The sequence below is a fragment of the Balaenoptera ricei genome, chromosome 3 (genome assembly GCF_028023285.1).
Source record: "Balaenoptera ricei isolate mBalRic1 chromosome 3, mBalRic1.hap2, whole genome shotgun sequence".
Lineage (NCBI taxonomy): Eukaryota > Metazoa > Chordata > Mammalia > Artiodactyla > Balaenopteridae > Balaenoptera > Balaenoptera ricei.
Genome location: NC_082641.1, coordinates 118,909,353 through 118,928,289, shown reverse-complemented (window position 1 = coordinate 118,928,289; position 18,937 = coordinate 118,909,353). Strand labels below are relative to the sequence as shown.

At 45.3% G+C, this 18,937-nt stretch overlaps 1 protein-coding gene across 14 annotated transcripts in view; it reads right to left on the bottom strand.

Annotated features, from left to right (window-relative positions):
• The window catches only part of LOC132362582 (protocadherin gamma-C4), a 189,315-nt gene that overhangs the window by 106,674 nt on the left and 63,704 nt on the right, over nucleotides 1-18,937 (bottom strand). Inside the window, exon 1 of one of the 14 annotated variants that reach the window (XM_059917300.1) lies at nucleotides 15,821-18,413. The exons of 10 other annotated variants lie outside the window; for them this stretch is intronic. In XM_059917300.1, the coding sequence (XP_059773283.1) occupies nucleotides 15,821-18,244 (2,424 nt within the window). In that variant the 5' untranslated portion in view covers nucleotides 18,245-18,413. Of the gene's footprint in view, nucleotides 1-402; nucleotides 2,952-5,774; nucleotides 8,361-11,095; nucleotides 13,507-15,820; nucleotides 18,414-18,937 lie in introns of those variants that run through there. 3 more of the 14 variants (XM_059917312.1, XM_059917298.1, XM_059917311.1) reach the window with 3 other exon arrangements.

Below are 18,937 nucleotides of genomic sequence, written 5' to 3'. Positions count from 1 at the left end.
GTAGTACTTTTTTTGCTTTAAAGAATGAATTGATTGCCTACTTTAAATCTGATGTTTACTTATATATAATAAACATTTAAATATGTTAAATAAAGAATGAGAAAAATCAATGGGTAAATTTCATTAGCTTAGAAAAAAGATAAGAAATCGGCAAAAGACTTTTGCAGCAAAGCAAAGAGCATACTCTCTCTTCTTTGTAAATCCGAACTGAGTAACATAACTCTATTTTACATCACATGCTTACCCAAGTCACCATTCCCCATGAAGATTGGATATACAGCTTTCTGATGAGCTATAATATTCCTAAGACAACTCACTAGATTAAAAATATAATATATTTTCATATGAATAAACAAAATTGTGAAGATGATGAAAAGGAGTAGACACTTAAATGGAACTCACCGCCATTAGAGTTTCAGGATGGGAAGTTGACTCACTGGAATTACAAAGTGGAAATAAGGTCCCAGATGAATCACCACAAAGTATGTCTTGTCCTGAACTCAACTGCTCATTACATTTTAGAAAATTAAACTCTGTCTTTCCAGTATTGGCAACGCACAGATTGTAGGAATAAGGTAAAGTTCCTTCACTGTAGTTGGGGGGAACCACGGGTCCAGACTTGACACAGACACCAGGCTGAAAGCAGCCCCAGGCAGCAGGGCTGGAGGAGCGTCGAAGGTGTAGGGCGACCGCCAGAATCACTGCCAGGAGGAAGAGCACCGAGATCAAGGCCAAGGCTACCACCAGGTAAAACTGCAGCTCAGCCTGGGGGTCAGAGGGCGCGGGGCGGTCACTGAGGTCCGGTAGCGCCTCCTGCAGGCTGTCCGCGAAAACCAGGAGCAGCGTGGCGGTGGCCGAGAGGGACGGCTGTCCCCCATCGCGCACAGCAACCAGCAGGCGCTGGCGGGCCGCGTCCCGGTCGCCCAGGGCCCGCGCCGTGCGCACCTCGCCCGTGCGCAGCCCCACGCTGAAGAGTCCGGGCTCGCTGGCCTGCAGCACGTGGTAGGACAGCCAGGCGTTGTGTCCAGAGTCGGCGTCCACCGCCACCACCTTGGTGACCAGGTAGCCGGGCTGCGCGGCGCGCGGCACCGTGTCGAAGAGCGCCGAGCCGTCGGGCCCCAGCGCCGGGTACAGCACCCTGGGCGCGTTGTCGTTGCGGTCGCCCACCAGCACGCGCAGGCTCACGTTGGCGCTGAGCGCGGGCGAGCCGTGGTCGCGGGCCTGCAGCGTCAGCTCGAAGGCGCGCAGCTGCTCGTGGTCGAAGGCGCGCTGCGCGAACACCACGCCGCTCTGCGCGCTCACGGACACGTAGGACGACAGCGCGCGCGGCTCCAGGTCGCTGGCCACGATGGAGTAGGAGACGTGGCTGTTGGGCCCTAGGTCGGGGTCGGAGGCGCTGACTTGCGCGATGGAGGCTCCAGGCGGGTTGTTCTCCGCCACGTCAACCACGTAGGAGGCCTGGTGGAAAACAGGAGCGTTGTCGTTGACGTCAGTAATATGCAAGGTGACACTTGTGCTGGTGGAGAGGGGCGGCTTGCCCTTGTCGGTGGCTGTGATGGTGACATTGTACTCCGGTGTCTGTTCTCGGTCCAGGGTCCCGTCTGTTACCAACTTGTATGAATGTTTGGACGAAGGGATTATCTGAAAAGGTACTTCACCCTCTAATCGACAATTAACCTCCCCGTTCTCCCCGGAATCTCTGTCATGTATTTTGATCAAAGCAATGAGCGTTCCCGGCACTGCGTTTTCCAGAATCATTTCGACTAGGGAATGGAACGTAACATCTGGCCTGTTGTCATTTTCATCTTGAATGTTAATTTCAACTGTACATTGTGCAACCAGTCCTCCGCCATCCCTCCCTTCCACCACGATAGAATATTCCTTGATTTCTTCAAAATCCAGTGTGTTTAGAGTTGTAATTTCCCCATTCTTTGAATTCAGACCGAAGACTTGCCCGGTCCTGTAGAAGGAATAAGTGATTTCTGAGTTGACGCCCTCGTCCTGGTCGGTGGCTGACACCTGCAACACAGTGGTGCCTGGGGGCATGTTTTCTCCAAGGCTGACTCGATATACGTCCTGGCTAAATACCGGGGGGTTATCATTGGCATCAGTGACCTGGATCCGGAGCTCAGTAGTGCCGTTTAGGGGTGGCTCTCCACGGTCTGAGGCCGTCAAGACTAAACGATGATAACCCTGTTGTTCCCGATCTAAGGGTTTCTCCAATACCAGTTCCGGGTATTTACTACCATCTTGTTTCTCCTTATTGATCAACGAGAAACTAGGGCTAAGAGAGAGTTTATAAGTCTGCAGAGAGTTCAAGCCAATATCTGCATCTTCCGCGACTTCTAATATAAATCGCGTGCCTGGCAGCGTAGACTCACTTATTTGTAGCTCAAAGGAATTTTGCGTGAATTTTGGTGTGTGGTCATTAACATCCTCGATCTCCACATTCACATGATAAAAGTTCAATGGATTTTCAGCAACAGCCTCAAATTCTAGAGCACAAGCTGGCTTCTTCCCGCATATCTGCTCCCGGTCTAGCCTGCTGCTAACAAGTAACTCCCCGCTCTCTGCGCTCACAGTGAAGTAAGGCTTCTCCGAACTGACCCGCAGTTTTCGAGTCGGTAACTCGTGGACACTGAGTCTCAGGTCCTTGGCGAGGTTCCCCACCACCGAGCCCTCTGGCATCTCCTCGGGAATCCTGTAGCGGATCTGCTCAGAGAGCGCCAGGCAGAACAAAGACAGCAGGAACGGAAAGAGCACTGGCCGCCTCTCAGCCCAGCCCCTCTCCCCAGCTCCGCTCCCCATCCCTCTTGCTCCCCTCAGTTTGCTCACCGGCTTGGAGACGCCGGATTACAAACAATCTCTGTGCTGCAGTTGTCCGGAGCTCCGAACAGCTTTATTCCGGCGTGGGGGGGTCAGGCAGGGTTTCTTCTTCTCCAGAGGAGGAAGCGGTGGAAAGGCTAGCGAGTCTGAGATGGGAAAGTGCGCTGCGTCTGCGCGAGGAGGTCGCCAGCACCAAGCTCTCCACTTTGGCCAACAGCGGCGCCCAGAGTCCGCACTAGGAAACTGCAGCCCCCGCTGCTAACGTTTAAACAGCTAAAATAATTATAACCGTGTGCCTAATATAATAAGCCATATTTTTATGTTAATATATTTAATACCTTAAATTATCAAGACTTCCTTAAGGTATCTTTTCTCTTGTTTCCAAATTATTAGAAATATCATGTTGGGCCTGTATACAAACTTACATATATTGGTCCATTTATTTCACCATTCTACAAACATACATTGAACTTTTGCTTTGTGCTAAGTACTGTCCTTGTCAGTGGCCATATAACAAAGAATAAGACACAGGTCTTGCCCTCAGAGAGTTTATTGTCTGCTAATTTCACGAATCATTTCTGTTTATTAGCCATGATATATAAAAAAATTTTAAGCTTCTTTCACTGATTCCTATGTTTACTCCCAACATTTCTACATACTTAATGCTATTTCATATCACATATATTAGAGAAATCAATATTGTTGAAAATTATTTTGTAAAATTGTGTAATTTTGTACCAATCCTCAAACATCTCCTTCTGATAATCTCAACACTCTCTTTACAAAATAATTTCTTTTTACTCTTCTATCTCAAGAAGTATTCATTCAAAAAAACTGTCCCTATGATGTAGCCAGGATATTATTTACTGTACCTCCTACTTCATATCTCAAAATTAACTGGCTTGTGTCATACCCAATATCACATATAAATTCATCCTTAAAATGTATTGAAATGTTAGTCTATCCTTCAATACAAAGTCACAAAGGGATATTCTAATAGAATGCATTAGTTCCTTATCTATGTACTTATGTTATACTAAAGTAATGGCTTCAGAATTGGAGGAATTGAACTCATGGTAAATGTATCTACATAAATTCACTGAATGTAGTGACACCTGTTCTAATTAGTTTACTCCATTTGTTAAAAAATTTTTTTGCAATTAGTGAATGCTTTGAGCAAGAGTATTGGGGCAACTTTCCACACGCTTTTTAAATTTGCAAAGTGTCAACAAAATAGTTGTCTCCTCAAGTGACTGTACACCCAAACACTACAGAAAATATGAAGTTAACTCCTACCCACTGTATACGCAAAATTGGAGGGAACATAGCACAATCCCTGGGAAATGTCCTTTTAATTACTAACGAATAATTCATTGTGATTTCCACTCTCATCTGATGACAAATCAGAGGTTAGTTTTATTTAAATGCTATAACAAGGGATATGGAAGTCATATAGTCCAGACGGAATCATTTTTAATTGAATTTTAATCATTTTTAATTGAATCATTTTTGATTGGCTTGTTTAGAGTTTGTGTACATGTTAACTTCTGTTCTTAAAACCAACACTCTTGAACTCTAACCATGAGAACACAGCACATTTCACATGGCTGTACAATCAAAACAGCTCATTGGAATTCTAATGAAATGTGTTCTTCTGTATTTTACAAAAGTCATTTTCAACAACTTAAAATGACACGTTATTGCAAATTTGATGGCGGCAGGGGACAATGGCCATTTTAGGCTTTAAATTCTATGTCTCCACTGGTATGAGTCCTGGGTGACCAATGACACACAAAAGCAGTGGTGTGTGCGTTAGGGACCAGTCTCATCTACCACCACCCTTTAAAATATGTTTGTTTTGAAATATAAGAAGTATTAAAGCTTTGAACTGTAGTGATCCAGATGCAGGGCTCAGAAAAGAGGTTTAAAGTGAAGAAAATTTCAACATCCTAGTTTTAGTTTTAGCAAAAAATTCTTAGGATTCTTTGCAATGTTAAGAATCCTAAAAATTCTGAGATGTATTTTACTTTTACTAAGCTAATACAAGGGTTTAGAAGCCTCAATAATGTTTTGTAAGTTCTAATTTATATATATACATATATATGTGTGTATATATACACACACACACACACATATATTCCTATATATAAAACGAACTGACCATATGTGATTGGGTAACTATTTCTTAAGTCAATAAGTGATAATTGCAGTAAAATATGGAAGGCTTTAAGAGGTCAAGAGTTCATATTTAAACAATCTTGTCTAAGCCTTTGGAAAGCAGATAAAACAATTATGTTGATTAGAACTCAATTTTATGGTATCACTAACACAAACCCAAAACTTTATGGTACACCTTTAAAATTATTTTTAAGGGACTTCCCTGGTGGCGCAGTGGTTAAGAATCCGCCTGCCAATGCAGGGGGCACGGGTTCGAGCCCTGGTCCAGGAAGATCCCACATGCTGCAGAGCATCTAAGCCCGTGCGCCACAACTACTGAGTCCGGTGCCACAACTACTGCAGCCCTCGTGCCTAGAGTCTGTGCTCCGCAACGAGAAGCCACCGCAATGAGAAGCCCGCGCACCGCAAGGAAGAGTAGCCCCCGCTCGCCGCAACTAGAGAAAGCCCGCAAGCAGCAGCAAAGACCCAATACAGCCAAAAATAAATAAATAAATAAATAAAGTGCCTCTTGGTCAACAAATGGGAGGTATTAATAATATTATGAATAATAAAGACCGCTTTGGTCCTTCTGGGTCTTACATTCCTATCTCCACCATAAAGCACCAGTGGAATCTAATGGCCTTCCTGGTGTTATTATAAAAAAAAAATTATTTTTAAACTTTCTTCACAATGCATGTTTCAAAACACAACTTAAAAAAAAAAACACAACTTAAATTTATAAAAAATATAATTCCTCTAAGACATAAACGTAAACAAAGAACTGAACTCACCTGAACAGAAGCAGCTTCATCCCTACATTCATGAAAATCTCTGGATGTTAAAAAGGAATCCTTTTTCTCACAGCTCTCCTGGCTGATGAGCGTGTCCGCGTAGTTGGGCTGCGGGAAGATCACGTGACTCCCCCGCGAATCAGAGGTAAGGGAGACCTCGTGGGAATAGGTCTTCAAGAAAGCCTGTACTCCCTCCATGCCCACAAAGCCTGAGGCTGGCAGGCCTGCCAACCCGACGCCCGAAGCCTGGAGAAGACTCGACTTGTGCCACCGCCACAGTCTGAGAGCCAGCAGCGCAATGACAAAGGCGAGGAAGATGCAGGAAACAACGGCCACTGCCACCACCAAGTATAGTGTGAGGTCTGAATCATCAGAGTTGGTGGCGGTCCTGATGCTACCCAGGTCGGCAAGGACTTCTGGGATGCTGCTGGCCACTGCCACGGTGAGTGTGACGGTGGCAGAGAGAGGGGGCTGCCCGTGGTCCTGGACCACCACCACCAGGCTCTGCTTAAGCGCGTCTCTGTCCAGCAGGGCCCTCGCTGTGCGCACCTCGCCTGTGTGCAGCCCCACCGTGAAGAGTCCTGGCTCGCTAGCCTTGAGCAGGCGGTAGGACAGCCAGGCGTTCTGGCCCAAGTCTCTGTCCACTGCCACCACCTTGGTCACCAAGTATCCGGGCTCTGCAGAGCGGGGTGCCAGCTCCACGCCCATAGAGCCATCGGTGGGAAGCATGGGGTACAGGATCTCTGGCACATTGTCGTTCTGGTCCAGGATGAACAGGCTCAGTGACACATTGCTGCTGAGTGGAGGGTCCCCACTGTCACTGGCTGTCACCAGTAGCTGCAAGTCTTGGATCTGCTCATAGTCAAAGGAGCACAGCGCATATAGGACGCCAGTGTCAGAGTTGATGGAGACATAAGACGAGAGAGGTACCGCCATGATGGTGTCGTTGGTCAGAGAGTAAGTGACCTGGGCATTGTTGCCACTGTCAGGGTCATGGGCAGTCACAGAGAAGATGGAGGCACCTCTGGGGTTGTTCTCAGGGATATAGGCTGAGTAGGAGGCATGAGGGAAAATGGGTGGGTTGTCGTTGGTGTCTGCCACGTGCAGGGCAATATGAATTTCAGTAGATAGAGGTGGGGTTCCTAGATCTGAGGCCATCACTGTTATATTATACATAGAGATCTTTTCTCGGTCCAAATATTCCCATATCACCAATCTATAATAATTATCTATTGATTTTTCTAATTGAAAAGGTAAGTTGTCATGTGTGTAACAGACAACTTGACCATTCTTCCCAGAGTCTCGGTCATGCACATTCAAGAAGGCAATTACTGTCCCAGGAAGAGTATTTTCCAAGACTGGGCTAAACAAAGATGTAATGGTCACTTCGGGTCTATTATCATTGACATCTTCCACTGAAATGAGCACTTTGGTCCGTCCCAGAAGTGCCCCCACATCTTCAGCCTGTATTTCCATGTCATAAAATGCACATTCTTCATAATCTAAACTCTTTGCTGTTGATATTTCGCCAGTATTTCCATTAAGCTGGAATAACGGAGATTGTTTTTCACTAATTTTCCAGAATTTATAAGCCACTTCTCCATTGGTTCCCTCATCCGGGTCGCTAGCGCTTACAGTAAGCAGCCGGGTGCCCGGGGGCACGTTCTCTGGGACTTTCACTCGGTAAACCGGTTGAACAAAAACCGGGGCATTGTCGTTTGTATCCAACACTGTCACTCGGATGTGCACTGTGCTGGAGCGACGCGGTTCGCCGCCATCGGAGGCGACGAGGACCAGATGGTGAGCAGCGTCCTCCTCGCGGTCCAGGGCGCGCTCCAGCACCAGCTCTGGGCTTATAGTTCCATCGTCCCCAGTTTGCACGTCCAGGGAGAAGTGGTGATTGGGGCTGAGCTGATAGCTCTGCAGGGAATTCAAGCCCACATCGGGGTCAACAGCCTCTGGGAGTGGATAACGTGTTCCGGGCAAAGCAATTTCGTTAATTTTTACTTCCAGATTTTCGACCTGGAATTTCGGGTTATTATCGTTGATATCAGTGATTTCTATTTCTATTCCCCAAAGTTTCCCTTTATCCTCAACCAGGATGTTAATATTTACAAGACACCGCGCGCTCTGAGCGCAGAGCTCCTCCCGGTCTATCCTGCCCGCGGTGACTAAGCTGCCGCTTCGCGGGTTCAAAGCAAAGAGCTGCGTCCTACCTCTGGAGACGATGTGGACTCCGTGCTGCGCCAGCTCTTGTGACTCCAGCCCCAGGTCCTTGGAGATGTTCCCCACGAAGGATCCTTTGTCGCTCTCTTCAGGCACGGAGTAGCGGATCTGTCCTCTCCCGATCTCCCCCAGCGTGCCCAGGAGCGCGCACAGCAGTACCAGCTCGCCGCGTCCTCGGTAATTCTTTGGAGTGGCCATTATTCTTTCACTAAGGAATCCACTCAGAATCTTCACTGGGCATATATGTCTTCTTTACCTTGTTGCTGCAGCTTTGCAGATCATCTTATGGAAAGCTGGAGTTTCCCAAATTTAGGGGCGGAATTTTGCTGCAGTCCTGCAGTTGGTTTGTGAGATCTGCGGGTCTTTGTGAGGTGGGAGCCCAGAGTATCCGGATGGTTTTTGGTTACATTTATCTCCAAGTAGGTGAACAGCGGCGCTTAGAGTCCTAGGCAGTTACTGCACTCACTTAGATTTGTAATATTGCGTGCTACATTACTTAGGGAAAAATTACTACTTGCTTTTTATAGTTTGGAATAATTTATCTCTGAATTCATATTTTAAAAGTAATTGCCAAGAAGTGTGGGATGAAGTAGGGTTAAAGTCTTACAAAATATTATTAAATGATCAGATTTTGGGGTTAGTGTCATATTAAATTACTCAAATTTCTGGAATATATTTACTCTTTTAAAAATAAAATTTTATTTCTTATTATGCTCTAAGATTTATTGTTAATATCTTCAATATCTATTATCAAATAAGAATTACAGTTATCACTGGAAATTAATTCATTTTTAGACTAAAATACACCTATTGGAGATGACTGACCCAGAAGTTGTTTTATTTGGTTTAAACAAATTAATATTTATAGTAAGCTTTCTGTAGAGTTGTTGCCTTTTAATATTCTTTTTAAAATGGCATTTTAATTACACATTAATAATGTTTTCAAATTAATATTGTGATGTTTTACCAGGATATGTGCTTTTACTTTCAAGTTTTATCAGAGATTATTTAAATTTTATATATTTTCTATTTGAATAGAAAATACTTGAAAGATACAGATGAATATACAATGAAAAGCAAATTTCCATCCTATTCTTCTGCCAATGAGAGATGATTACATTTTAAAGCTGACTTAGTTAACTTTTAAAGGTATACATATAATCTAAAGGTAACTTTACCTTAACTAGAACTTTGATCAAAAGAACCACAAAATTATCACTAAGGAGTCAAAAAGTGCCAGTGCAAGAATAAATGTCTCTTTTCTTCAGCAGTTTGTACAGTGGCCATTAACTGAAGCAGTTGCTAAGGGAAATCTAGCAAAGGCCCGATACAATGTATTATCATCTTGTGTATGTACTTGTATGCACATGAGACTGTCAGTCTTGTCTAAAATTTGAAGAATTCAACATGCTATTTTTCTCCTAGAGATAGTAGAATGACTAGAAGACCTCTAGCTATATTAGTTTAGGGCTGCAAAAAAGAAGACATTTTAAAAATTACATAGAAGTGTGTGTGAGAGGAATAATAGAAGCCAAAACATTGTGTTTTCTTTGATAGAGGAAGCCTATAGAATGAGCATCAATACAGATTAATCCTGAAAAACCTATACTGCAAGTAAGGAGAACATGCTTTTATCTTCTGGTGAACATAGTGAATCTACTGATAAATAAAATGATTTTACACACACACACACACACACACACACACAGTACAATGAATACAATTACAGTAGGCCCATCTACATAAAAATACAGGTTAAGAGACGGTATTCTAGGAGTTTTTGAAACAAAAGAGAAGTAAATATAGAAAACAAAATATCAGATTAGTATGGAAACCATAATAGTTAAATCAATTAAGAAAAATACCTAATTTTAGCTTATATTTTTTCTTTAAAGATTTATTTATATGACTGCCTACTTTTACATTTACAGTATGTCCAAGCTGAAAAAAAACACCATATATTAAGCTGTGGAAGAAAAATTTAGGGAAAAATCTCAGTAGCTTTACAGGAGACCCTATAACATTGCCTAATGTTTCCCTTGTAGATAAAACCACAACTTCACTGCTTTGTAAATCTGAGCCTGGTAAGACACCACTAAAGGACACATAATTGCTCCGAATTCAACCTCCCTGGAAGAATGGTATGACAGCTTTTTGACTGGCTACTACACTCTTAAGACAATGTTTGGATCGAAAAATTGTATCTAGGCATACATTGGTAATATTTTGAGTTTGGTTCCAGACCACTACAATAAAGGGAATAGCACAGTAAAGCGGGTCACAGAAATTTTTTGGTTTCCCAGTGCATATAAAAGTTATGTTTTAAGTGTGCAATAGCATTATATCTAAAAAAAATGTACATTCCTTAATTTAAAATACTTTATTGCTAAAAAATGCTAACCATCATTGGAGCCTTCAGTGAGCCGAACATAATCTTTTTGCAATAGTCATATCAAAGATCACTGATGGGCTTCCCTGGTGGCGCAGTGGTTGAGAATCTGCCTGCCAATGCAGGGGACACGGGTTCAAGCCCTGGTCTGGGAAGATCCCACATGCCGCGGAGCAACTAGGCCCGTGAGCCACAACTACTGAACCTGCGCGTCTGGAGCCTGTGCTCCACAACAAGAGAGGCCCGCGCATCGCGATGAAGAGTGGCCCCGCCCCCCCAAAAAAAGAGTGGACCCCGCTTGCCGCAACTAGAGAAAGCCCTCACACAGAAACGAAGACCCAACACAGCCAAAAATAAATAACAAATAAATTTTAAAAATAGATCACTGATTATAGATCGCCATGACAACTATAATGAAAAAGTTTGAAATATTTTAAGATTTAAAATATTGTGACACAAATTGTGACACAAAGACATGAAGTAAGCAAATGCTGTTGGACAAATGGTGTCAATAGAGTTGCTTGACCCAGGCTTGCCACAAACCTTCAACGTGCAAAACAACAACAACAACCAAAAAACAAAGACTCAGTATCTGTGAAGCGCAATAAAGCAAAACGAAATAAAACAGAGATACGCCTGTATTTTCTTGTGAATATGGAGAACTGTCTAGACCATAAGAAGCAGGTTATACTTACAGGAAACTCACCTGATGGGAGGTTGACTCACTGGAATTACAAAGTGGAAATAAGGCCCCAGATGAATCACCACAAAGTATGTCTTGTCCTGAACTCAACTGCTCATTACATTTTAGAAAATTAAACTCTGTCTTTCCAGTATGGGCAACGCACAGATTGTAGGAATAAGGTAAGGTTCCTTCACTGTAGTTGGGGGGAACCACGGGTCCAGACTTGACACAGACACCAGGCTGAAAGCAGCCCCAGGCAGTGGGGCTGGAGGAGCGTCGAAGGTGCAGGGCGACCGCCAGAATCACTGCCAGGAGGAAGAGCACCGAGATCAAGGCCAAGGCCACCACCAGGTAAAACTGCAGCTCAGCCTGGGGGTCAGTGGGCTCAGAGTGGTCACTGAGGTCCGGCAGCGCCTCCTGCAGGCTGTCCGCGAAAACCAGGAGCAGCGTGGCGGTGGCCGAGAGGGACGGCTGTCCCCCATCGCGCACAGCAACCAGCAGGCGCTGGCGGGCCGCGTCCCTGTCGCCCAAGGCCCGCGCCGTGCGCACCTCGCCCGTGCGCAGCCCCACGCTGAAGAGTCCGGGCTCGCTGGCCTGCAGCACGTGGTAGGACAGCCAGGCGTTGTGTCCAGAGTCGGCGTCCACCGCCACCACCTTGGTGACCAGGTAGCCGGGCTGCGCGGCGCGCGGCACCGTGTCGAAGAGCGCCGAGCCGTCGGGCCCCAGCGCCGGGTACAGCACCCTGGGCGCGTTGTCGTTGCGGTCGCCCACCAGCACGCGCAGGCTCACGTTGGCGCTGAGCGCGGGCGAGCCGTGGTCGCGGGCCTGCAGCGTCAGCTCGAAGGCGCGCAGCTGCTCGTGGTCGAAGGCGCGCTGCGCGAACACCACGCCGCTCTGTGAGCTCACGGACACGTAGGACGACAGCGCGCGCGGCTCCAGGTCGCTGGCCACGATGGAGTAGGAGACGTGGCCGTTGGGTCCCAGGTCAGGATCCAGCGCACGGACTTGAGTGATGGAGGTGCCAGGAGGGTTGTTCTCTGCTACGTGGACCACGTAGGAAGCCCGTTCGAAAACTGGCATGTTGTCGTTTACATCACCGATGTGCAGGGTGATGCTTGAGCTGGAGGAGAAGGGCGGCTTGCCTCTGTCAGTGGCTGTGATGGTGATGTTATACTCAGGGGTCTGCTCGCGGTCTAGAACTCCATCTGTCACTAATTTATACGTGTTTCTTGAAGTAGTGAGTATCTTAAATGGAACATCGCCTTCTAATTTACAAATAACTTCTCCATTGTGTCCGGAATCCTTGTCACGGATTTTGAGCAAAGCAATGTGTGTTCCCAGCTTGGTGTCCTCCATAATAAGATCTGGTAGAGACTGGAATATCACTTCTGGGACATTGTCATTTATGTCTAGGACTTCTATCTCCACGGTACACTGGGCAATCATTCCTCCACCATCCTTTGCTTCCAAAACTATGGAATATTCTTTGACTTCCTCAAAATCTAACGCATTTAGAATAGTAATTTCCCCAGTATTAGAATTCAGGTCAAACTGGGTAATCTGGCCTGCTTCAGTGAAAGAGAAGGTGATCTCGGCATTGACACCCTCATCTTGGTCGGTGGCCATCACTCGAAGCACAGTGGTGCCTGGGAGCACGTTTTCTGGAAGCTCCACCCTGTATAGTTCTTGGCTGAATACTGGAGGGTTATCGTTGGCATCAGTCACTAGGACTTGTATCTGTGCAGTACTGCTTAGGGGTGGATCCCCGAAATCCAAGGCCATCAAGGTCAAGTGGTAGGATATCTGCTCTTCCCTGTCTAAAGGTGTCTTCAGTACCAGCTCAGGGTATTTACAGCCATCTAATTTCTCTTTAATCACAAGTGAGAAATGATCATCAGGACTGAGCTGGTAATTCTGTAGTGAGTTGGTACCAATATCTGCATCATGGGCAGATCCTAAAATAAATCGTGCCCCAGGCTTTGTGGACTCACTTATTTGTAGCTCAAAGGAATTTTGCGTGAATTTTGGTGTGTGGTCATTAACATCCTCGATCTCCACATTCACATGATAAAAGTTCAATGGATTTTCAGCAACAGCCTCAAATTCTAGAGCACAAGCTGGCTTCTTCCCGCATATCTGCTCCCGGTCTAGCCTGCTGCTAACAAGTAACTCCCCGCTCTCTGCGCTCACAGTGAAGTAAGGCTTCTCCGAACTGACCCGCAGTTTTCGAGTCGGTAACTCGTGGACACTGAGTCTCAGGTCCTTGGCGAGGTTCCCCACCACCGAGCCCTCTGGCATCTCCTCGGGAATCCTGTAGCGGATCTGCTCAGAGAGCGCCAGGCAGAACAAAGACAGCAGGAACGGAAAGAGCACTGGCCGCCTCTCAGCCCAGCCCCTCTCCCCAGCTCCGCTCCCCATCCCTCTTGCTCCCCTCAGTTTGCTCACCGGCTTGGAGACGCCGGATTACAAACAATCTCTGTGCTGCAGTTGTCCGGAGCTCCGAACAGCTTTATTCCGGCGTGGGGGGTCAGGCAGGGTTTCTTCTTCTCCAGAGGAGGAAACGGTGGAAAGGCTAGCGAGTCTGAGATGGGAAAGTGCGCTGCGTCTGCGCGAGGAGGTCGCCAGCACCAAGCTCTCCACTTTGGCCAACAGCGGCGCCCAGAGTCCGCACTAGGAAACTGCAGCCCCCGCTGCTAACGTTTAAACAGCTAAAATAATTATAACCGTGTGTCCAGCTGAAAAACCTTTTTTAGATGTCTGTATATTTAAAAACGTTTAATTTGTACTATTAGAAACGTCATTATCCCAACTTTCCAGGTTTTTAGGTAAATCAGGTAGGTTTGATATATAAACATCTATATACTGACATAATTATTCCCCGACTTTCAAATCCGCACTAGTAATAGAATGATAACTATAACACAGACTTGGCCTAAACGATCTCAGAGCATAGTAATTGTGAATACTTATTAATTATCAATATATTGGATAAGGTTTTATCTTTTTTTTCCTCGTCGCGTTTTCCCTTATTTTTCCTTACCTTTTTAGTACCTAATTCATTTCAGTTTTTCCAGAGAGCAACAGTAATGCTGAAATTGTCTTTTAAAAGGGCACAATTTATACCTACCTCTCTTCTTCCAAAATAGTTTCAGTGATTTCTTTATAGTAACATTACTTGATTTTAACTTCCAATATCTCACTTAAAGAAATGATGCAGCCTTTTAGAAAAGAGCCTATCCCTCTCCTTCCCATTGCACGATTATTTTCCTGGGTACAAAATGCAACATGAATCTTCAAAACCACCAGGGGAATAATATATTTTGCTTTGCAACACAAACTCACTAAGCATGGTCTATGTACTGAGGCACTTGTTCCCACTTCTGTACTTATCACATCCCGTAATGACAGTTGAAGGAAATAGTCCCTAGAAAGTTTATTTGCAATAGCTCACTGAAGTTAGCGATGATTTCTCCCCTTTGTTTAAAAATATTTTTAATGATCTAATAAATTTGGTTGGGGGGTTCTTTTTCAAAATACCTGATAGCCACATTTCTGCCTCATAGAGTGTCAGTAACATTATCCTCTCCCCCAAGTGATCGTACATCTGAACACTGCAGAATGTATGAAATATACTCCTACAGGACTGCACAGACCTTTATATGCAAAACACCACCTAACACAACATTATGCTAGAAAAAATGTGCTCTTACCTAATACTCAAAAGGTCCCGGTAAACAAGATTACCTTGTCATCAACTACTTCTGATACTAATCAACTGATGTATTGAGTTATACTAAAATGTTATATAACAAGTATAGAAGTAGTTAATTGCAGACTAGATTACTTCTAACTGAATTTTTCAGCAGACCCAATAAGTAAAATTCACTACTGGTCTAGGACTTGAGTGTATGAGATGGTTGTTTCATAAAGCCAGCATCCCAAATCTCCCACTTATAGAGCCCACATACACACTTTGAATGACTGCATCACTAACACAGCACATTAGAATTTGGGGTAAAAACATGCAATGGCCTATTTCACAAATGTTACTTATAACACTTGAATGGCATTTTGATGTCACATTTTATTGGTTTTGGACAATGACCTTTAGTGTGGTATCAGACTCCATGTCTGTCATTGATAAAGATCTCAGTGAAGCCTGACACACACACATTTCATTCTTTGGGCATCAATCTAACCTTCTACCAGGACCTAACTTTAACAGACAATTATGGTTTAAATAGGTCAAAAGCCACGGAAGTTTTCAAGGCCGCCAAGGGGAGTTACATGGAAGCAGAAGCAAGGCACAGAAAAAAAGTCTTCAGACTGAAAATTTTTTCAAGAGCCTTTTATAGATCTGATCTAAAGAGAGTCCTGAGAAAACGGAGGTGTACTTTCTTACGAACCTCATGCAATGAGAAAGACTTAACAATTCATTCTCATTTATAAAATACATGAAGTAAGAACACCATGTGGTACATAAGTAGAAGGTATAAAAATGCGATTATCCACTTATTCACAATCTTGTCGATATGTTTTCACTATAAATATGATGCCAAAACCTATGTCAATAAGCGTTCCATGTTAAAGAATCACCTCTGAAATAAACGATTAATCTTGCTTTACCACTTGAAAGGTTTTTTAAAAAATTCATCTTCAAATCACTTATTTCGTAAAGCAATAAAGAAATTTACACAAAATATAGTTCTTCGAAGAATATAAAGATAAATGAATGACTGAACTCACCTGAACACTTTGGGTTTTATCGTTACATTCATGAAAATCTATGGATGTTAACAAGGGATCCTTATTCTCACAGCTCTCCTGGCTGACGAGCGTGTCCACGTAGTTGGGCTGCGGGAAGATCACTTGACTCCTCCGTGAGTCCGCGGTGAGCGAGACCTCGTGTGAATAGGTCTGCAGGAAAGCCCGCACCCCGTCCACGCCCACAACATGAGAGGCAGGCACTCCCTCCAACCCGCCTCCTGAAGCCTGGAGCAATCGCGACATGTGCCAGCGCCGCAGTCTGAGGGCCAGTAGAACGACGACAAAGGCAAGAAAGACACAGGACACCACAGCCACAGCCATCACCAGGTACAGCGTGAGGCCGGAGTCGCCAGAGTCGGCGGAGTGCTCGAGACTACCCAGGTCGGCCAGCACATCTGGGATGCTGTCAGCCACAGCCACCGTGAGTGTGACAGTGGCAGAGAGAGGGGGCTGCCCGTGGTCCTGGACTGCCACCACCAGGCTCTGCTTAAGCGCGTCTCTGTCCAGCAGGGCCCGCGCTGTGCGCACCTCGCCCGTGTGCAGCCCCACCGCGAAGAGTCCCGGCTCGCTGGCCTTGAGCAGGCGGTAGGACAGCCAGGCGTTCTGGCCTGAGTCTCTGTCCACAGCCACCACCTTGGTCACCAGGTATCCGGGCTCTGCAGAGCGAGGTGCCAGCTCCACACCGGTGGAACCGTCGGTGGGGAGGGCAGGGTACAGAATCTCAGGTGTGTTGTCATTCTGGTCCAGCACGAATATGCTCAGAGACACATTGCTGCTGAGTGGTGGGTCCCCGCTGTCACTTGCAGTCACTCTCAATTGCAGGTCATGAAACTGCTCATAGTCGAAGGAGTGCAATGCATATAGGACACCAGTATTGGAGTTGATGGAAACATAGGAGGATACAGATGGCCCCTGCAGAGTATCTTCAGATACGGAGTATGTGACACGGGCGTTTTCATTGCTGTCAGGGTCATGTGCAGTCACAGAGAAGATGGAGGTGCCTCTGGGGTTGTTCTCAGGCACAAAGATGGAGTAGGAGGAGTGGGGGAAGGCAGGTGGGTTGTCGTTGGTGTCTGCCACATTCATGGAGATGTGAGTTTCTGTGGACAAGGGTGGGCTTCCACCATCTGTGGCTTTCAGTGTGATGTTATATACAGAGAATTTTTCCCGGTCTAGGTTTTTTGCTGTCACCAATCTATAATAATTGTCTATTGATCTTTCTAATTTAAAAGGCAGATTTTCTGAAATAGTGCAGGTCACCTGGCCATTTTTCCCAGAATCTCGGTCTTGAAGGTAGAAAAGAGCAATTACTGTTCCAGGAGGAGTGTCTTCAGGGACTGAGCTGCTTACAGATGTTACAGTCATTTCCGGGGCATTGTCATTCACATCTAAAATTGTGATCAGTACTTTAGCCCTTGTCATTCTACCAGGACCATCCTGAGCTTGAACTTCCATTTCATAGTAGCCAGAATCTTCATAATCTAGGCCATCTAAAGTTGATAATTCTCCTGTGTGGGAGTTCAGCTGGAATATCTGTAGAATTTTTGGAGTTATTTTCCTAAAAGAGTATGTCACTTCCCCATTGACTCCCTCATCCAGGTCGATAGCATTTACAGTGAGTAGTCTTGTGCCCACTGGCACGTTCTCAGGGACAGTTACTTGGTACTGGGGCAAAGAGAAGACTGGCGCATGATCATTCACGTCCACCACTGTTACTTGGACGCGGGCGGTTCCGGATTGGGGTGGATCACCGCCGTCAGAGGCTGTGAGGAGGAGGTGGTGAGCTGTCACTTCCTCCCGGTCCAGCACCCGCTCCAGCACTAATTCTGGATATTTAGTTCCATCCTCTCCAGTTTGCACAACCAGGGAGAAGTAGCGATTGGGGTTGAGATTGTAGCTCTGGAGAGAGTTCGTGCCCACATCCGGATCCCTAGCCTCATTTAAAGGAAATCGCACCCCAGGAGCTGTATTCTCCATTATTTTCACATTCATTTCTTCCGTCAGGAATTTAGGAGCGTTGTCATTAACATCCATTATTTCCACTTCTATAGGGTAAAGATTCATTTTATCTTCCATCAGGATGTTAAAGTTCACCAGACACCGCACGCTCTGCGCGCAGAGCTCCTCCCGGTCTATCCTGCCTGCGGTGACTAAGCTGCCGCCTCGCGGATTCAGAGCAAAGAGCTGCGTCCTACCTCTGGAGACGATGCGGACTCCGCGCTCCTCCAGTTCCCAGGGCTCCAACCCCAGATCCTTGGCGATATTACCCACAAAAGACCCTGTGTCTGTCTCCTCCGGAATGGAGTAGAGAATATGTCCTGCCGAAACTTCCCTCTGGGTCCCCAGGAGGATGGAGAGCAGGATGAATCCTCTGTAGTCCCCGCCCCTCTCCCGAGTCGCCATTCTTGTCCTGCTGATGTTTAGACACTGGCCTATCTCCTGTTGTGTTTCTGGATGCCAGTATGTCTGCGTGGAGCCCTCTGTATTCGGAAAAGGAGCCCAGAATCCAGTGGTATAGAGGCCTGAGTTTAGTGCAGCTTGGAAGAGAGTTTGTCTCAGTCTGGCGTTTCTTTGTGCTGTAAAAGCTCAGTGGTTCTGGCAGATCTTTTGAACCATTTTTCCCCTGGCTGGTGAACAGCGGCGCTCAGAGTCCTTACTAAGTTACTGCACCATATTGAAGCAAAATAACTGATTTTTCAGAAAGTTGTTTCATCCTTCAAAATTCTCCCATTTATATTTCTTCAATTCATACATCTCTGATATCATTTAAAATTAAATTTTAAGAAACTGTGAATTAATGCAACAATGTTCATGGATGGATGTTTATTAATCCCAGATTGTTTTTAATTCTCTGTTCTGCATTGCAATTTTGAAATGATTCTTAGACATTGCCTCACACCTTATTGCACATAGATAAAAATCAGTCATTGCAGATAAAACAAGTATGATTTATTTTTAAAAGATGTGTATACATAAGAAAGATGTTATGTAGAAAATGTTTATATCAGCATATATTTTTAAGTTAATTCAATAATATTGAACATATACTATGTTCTAGACACCACCATGGAAGGCAGAGAGTCCATTTTTTCTTTA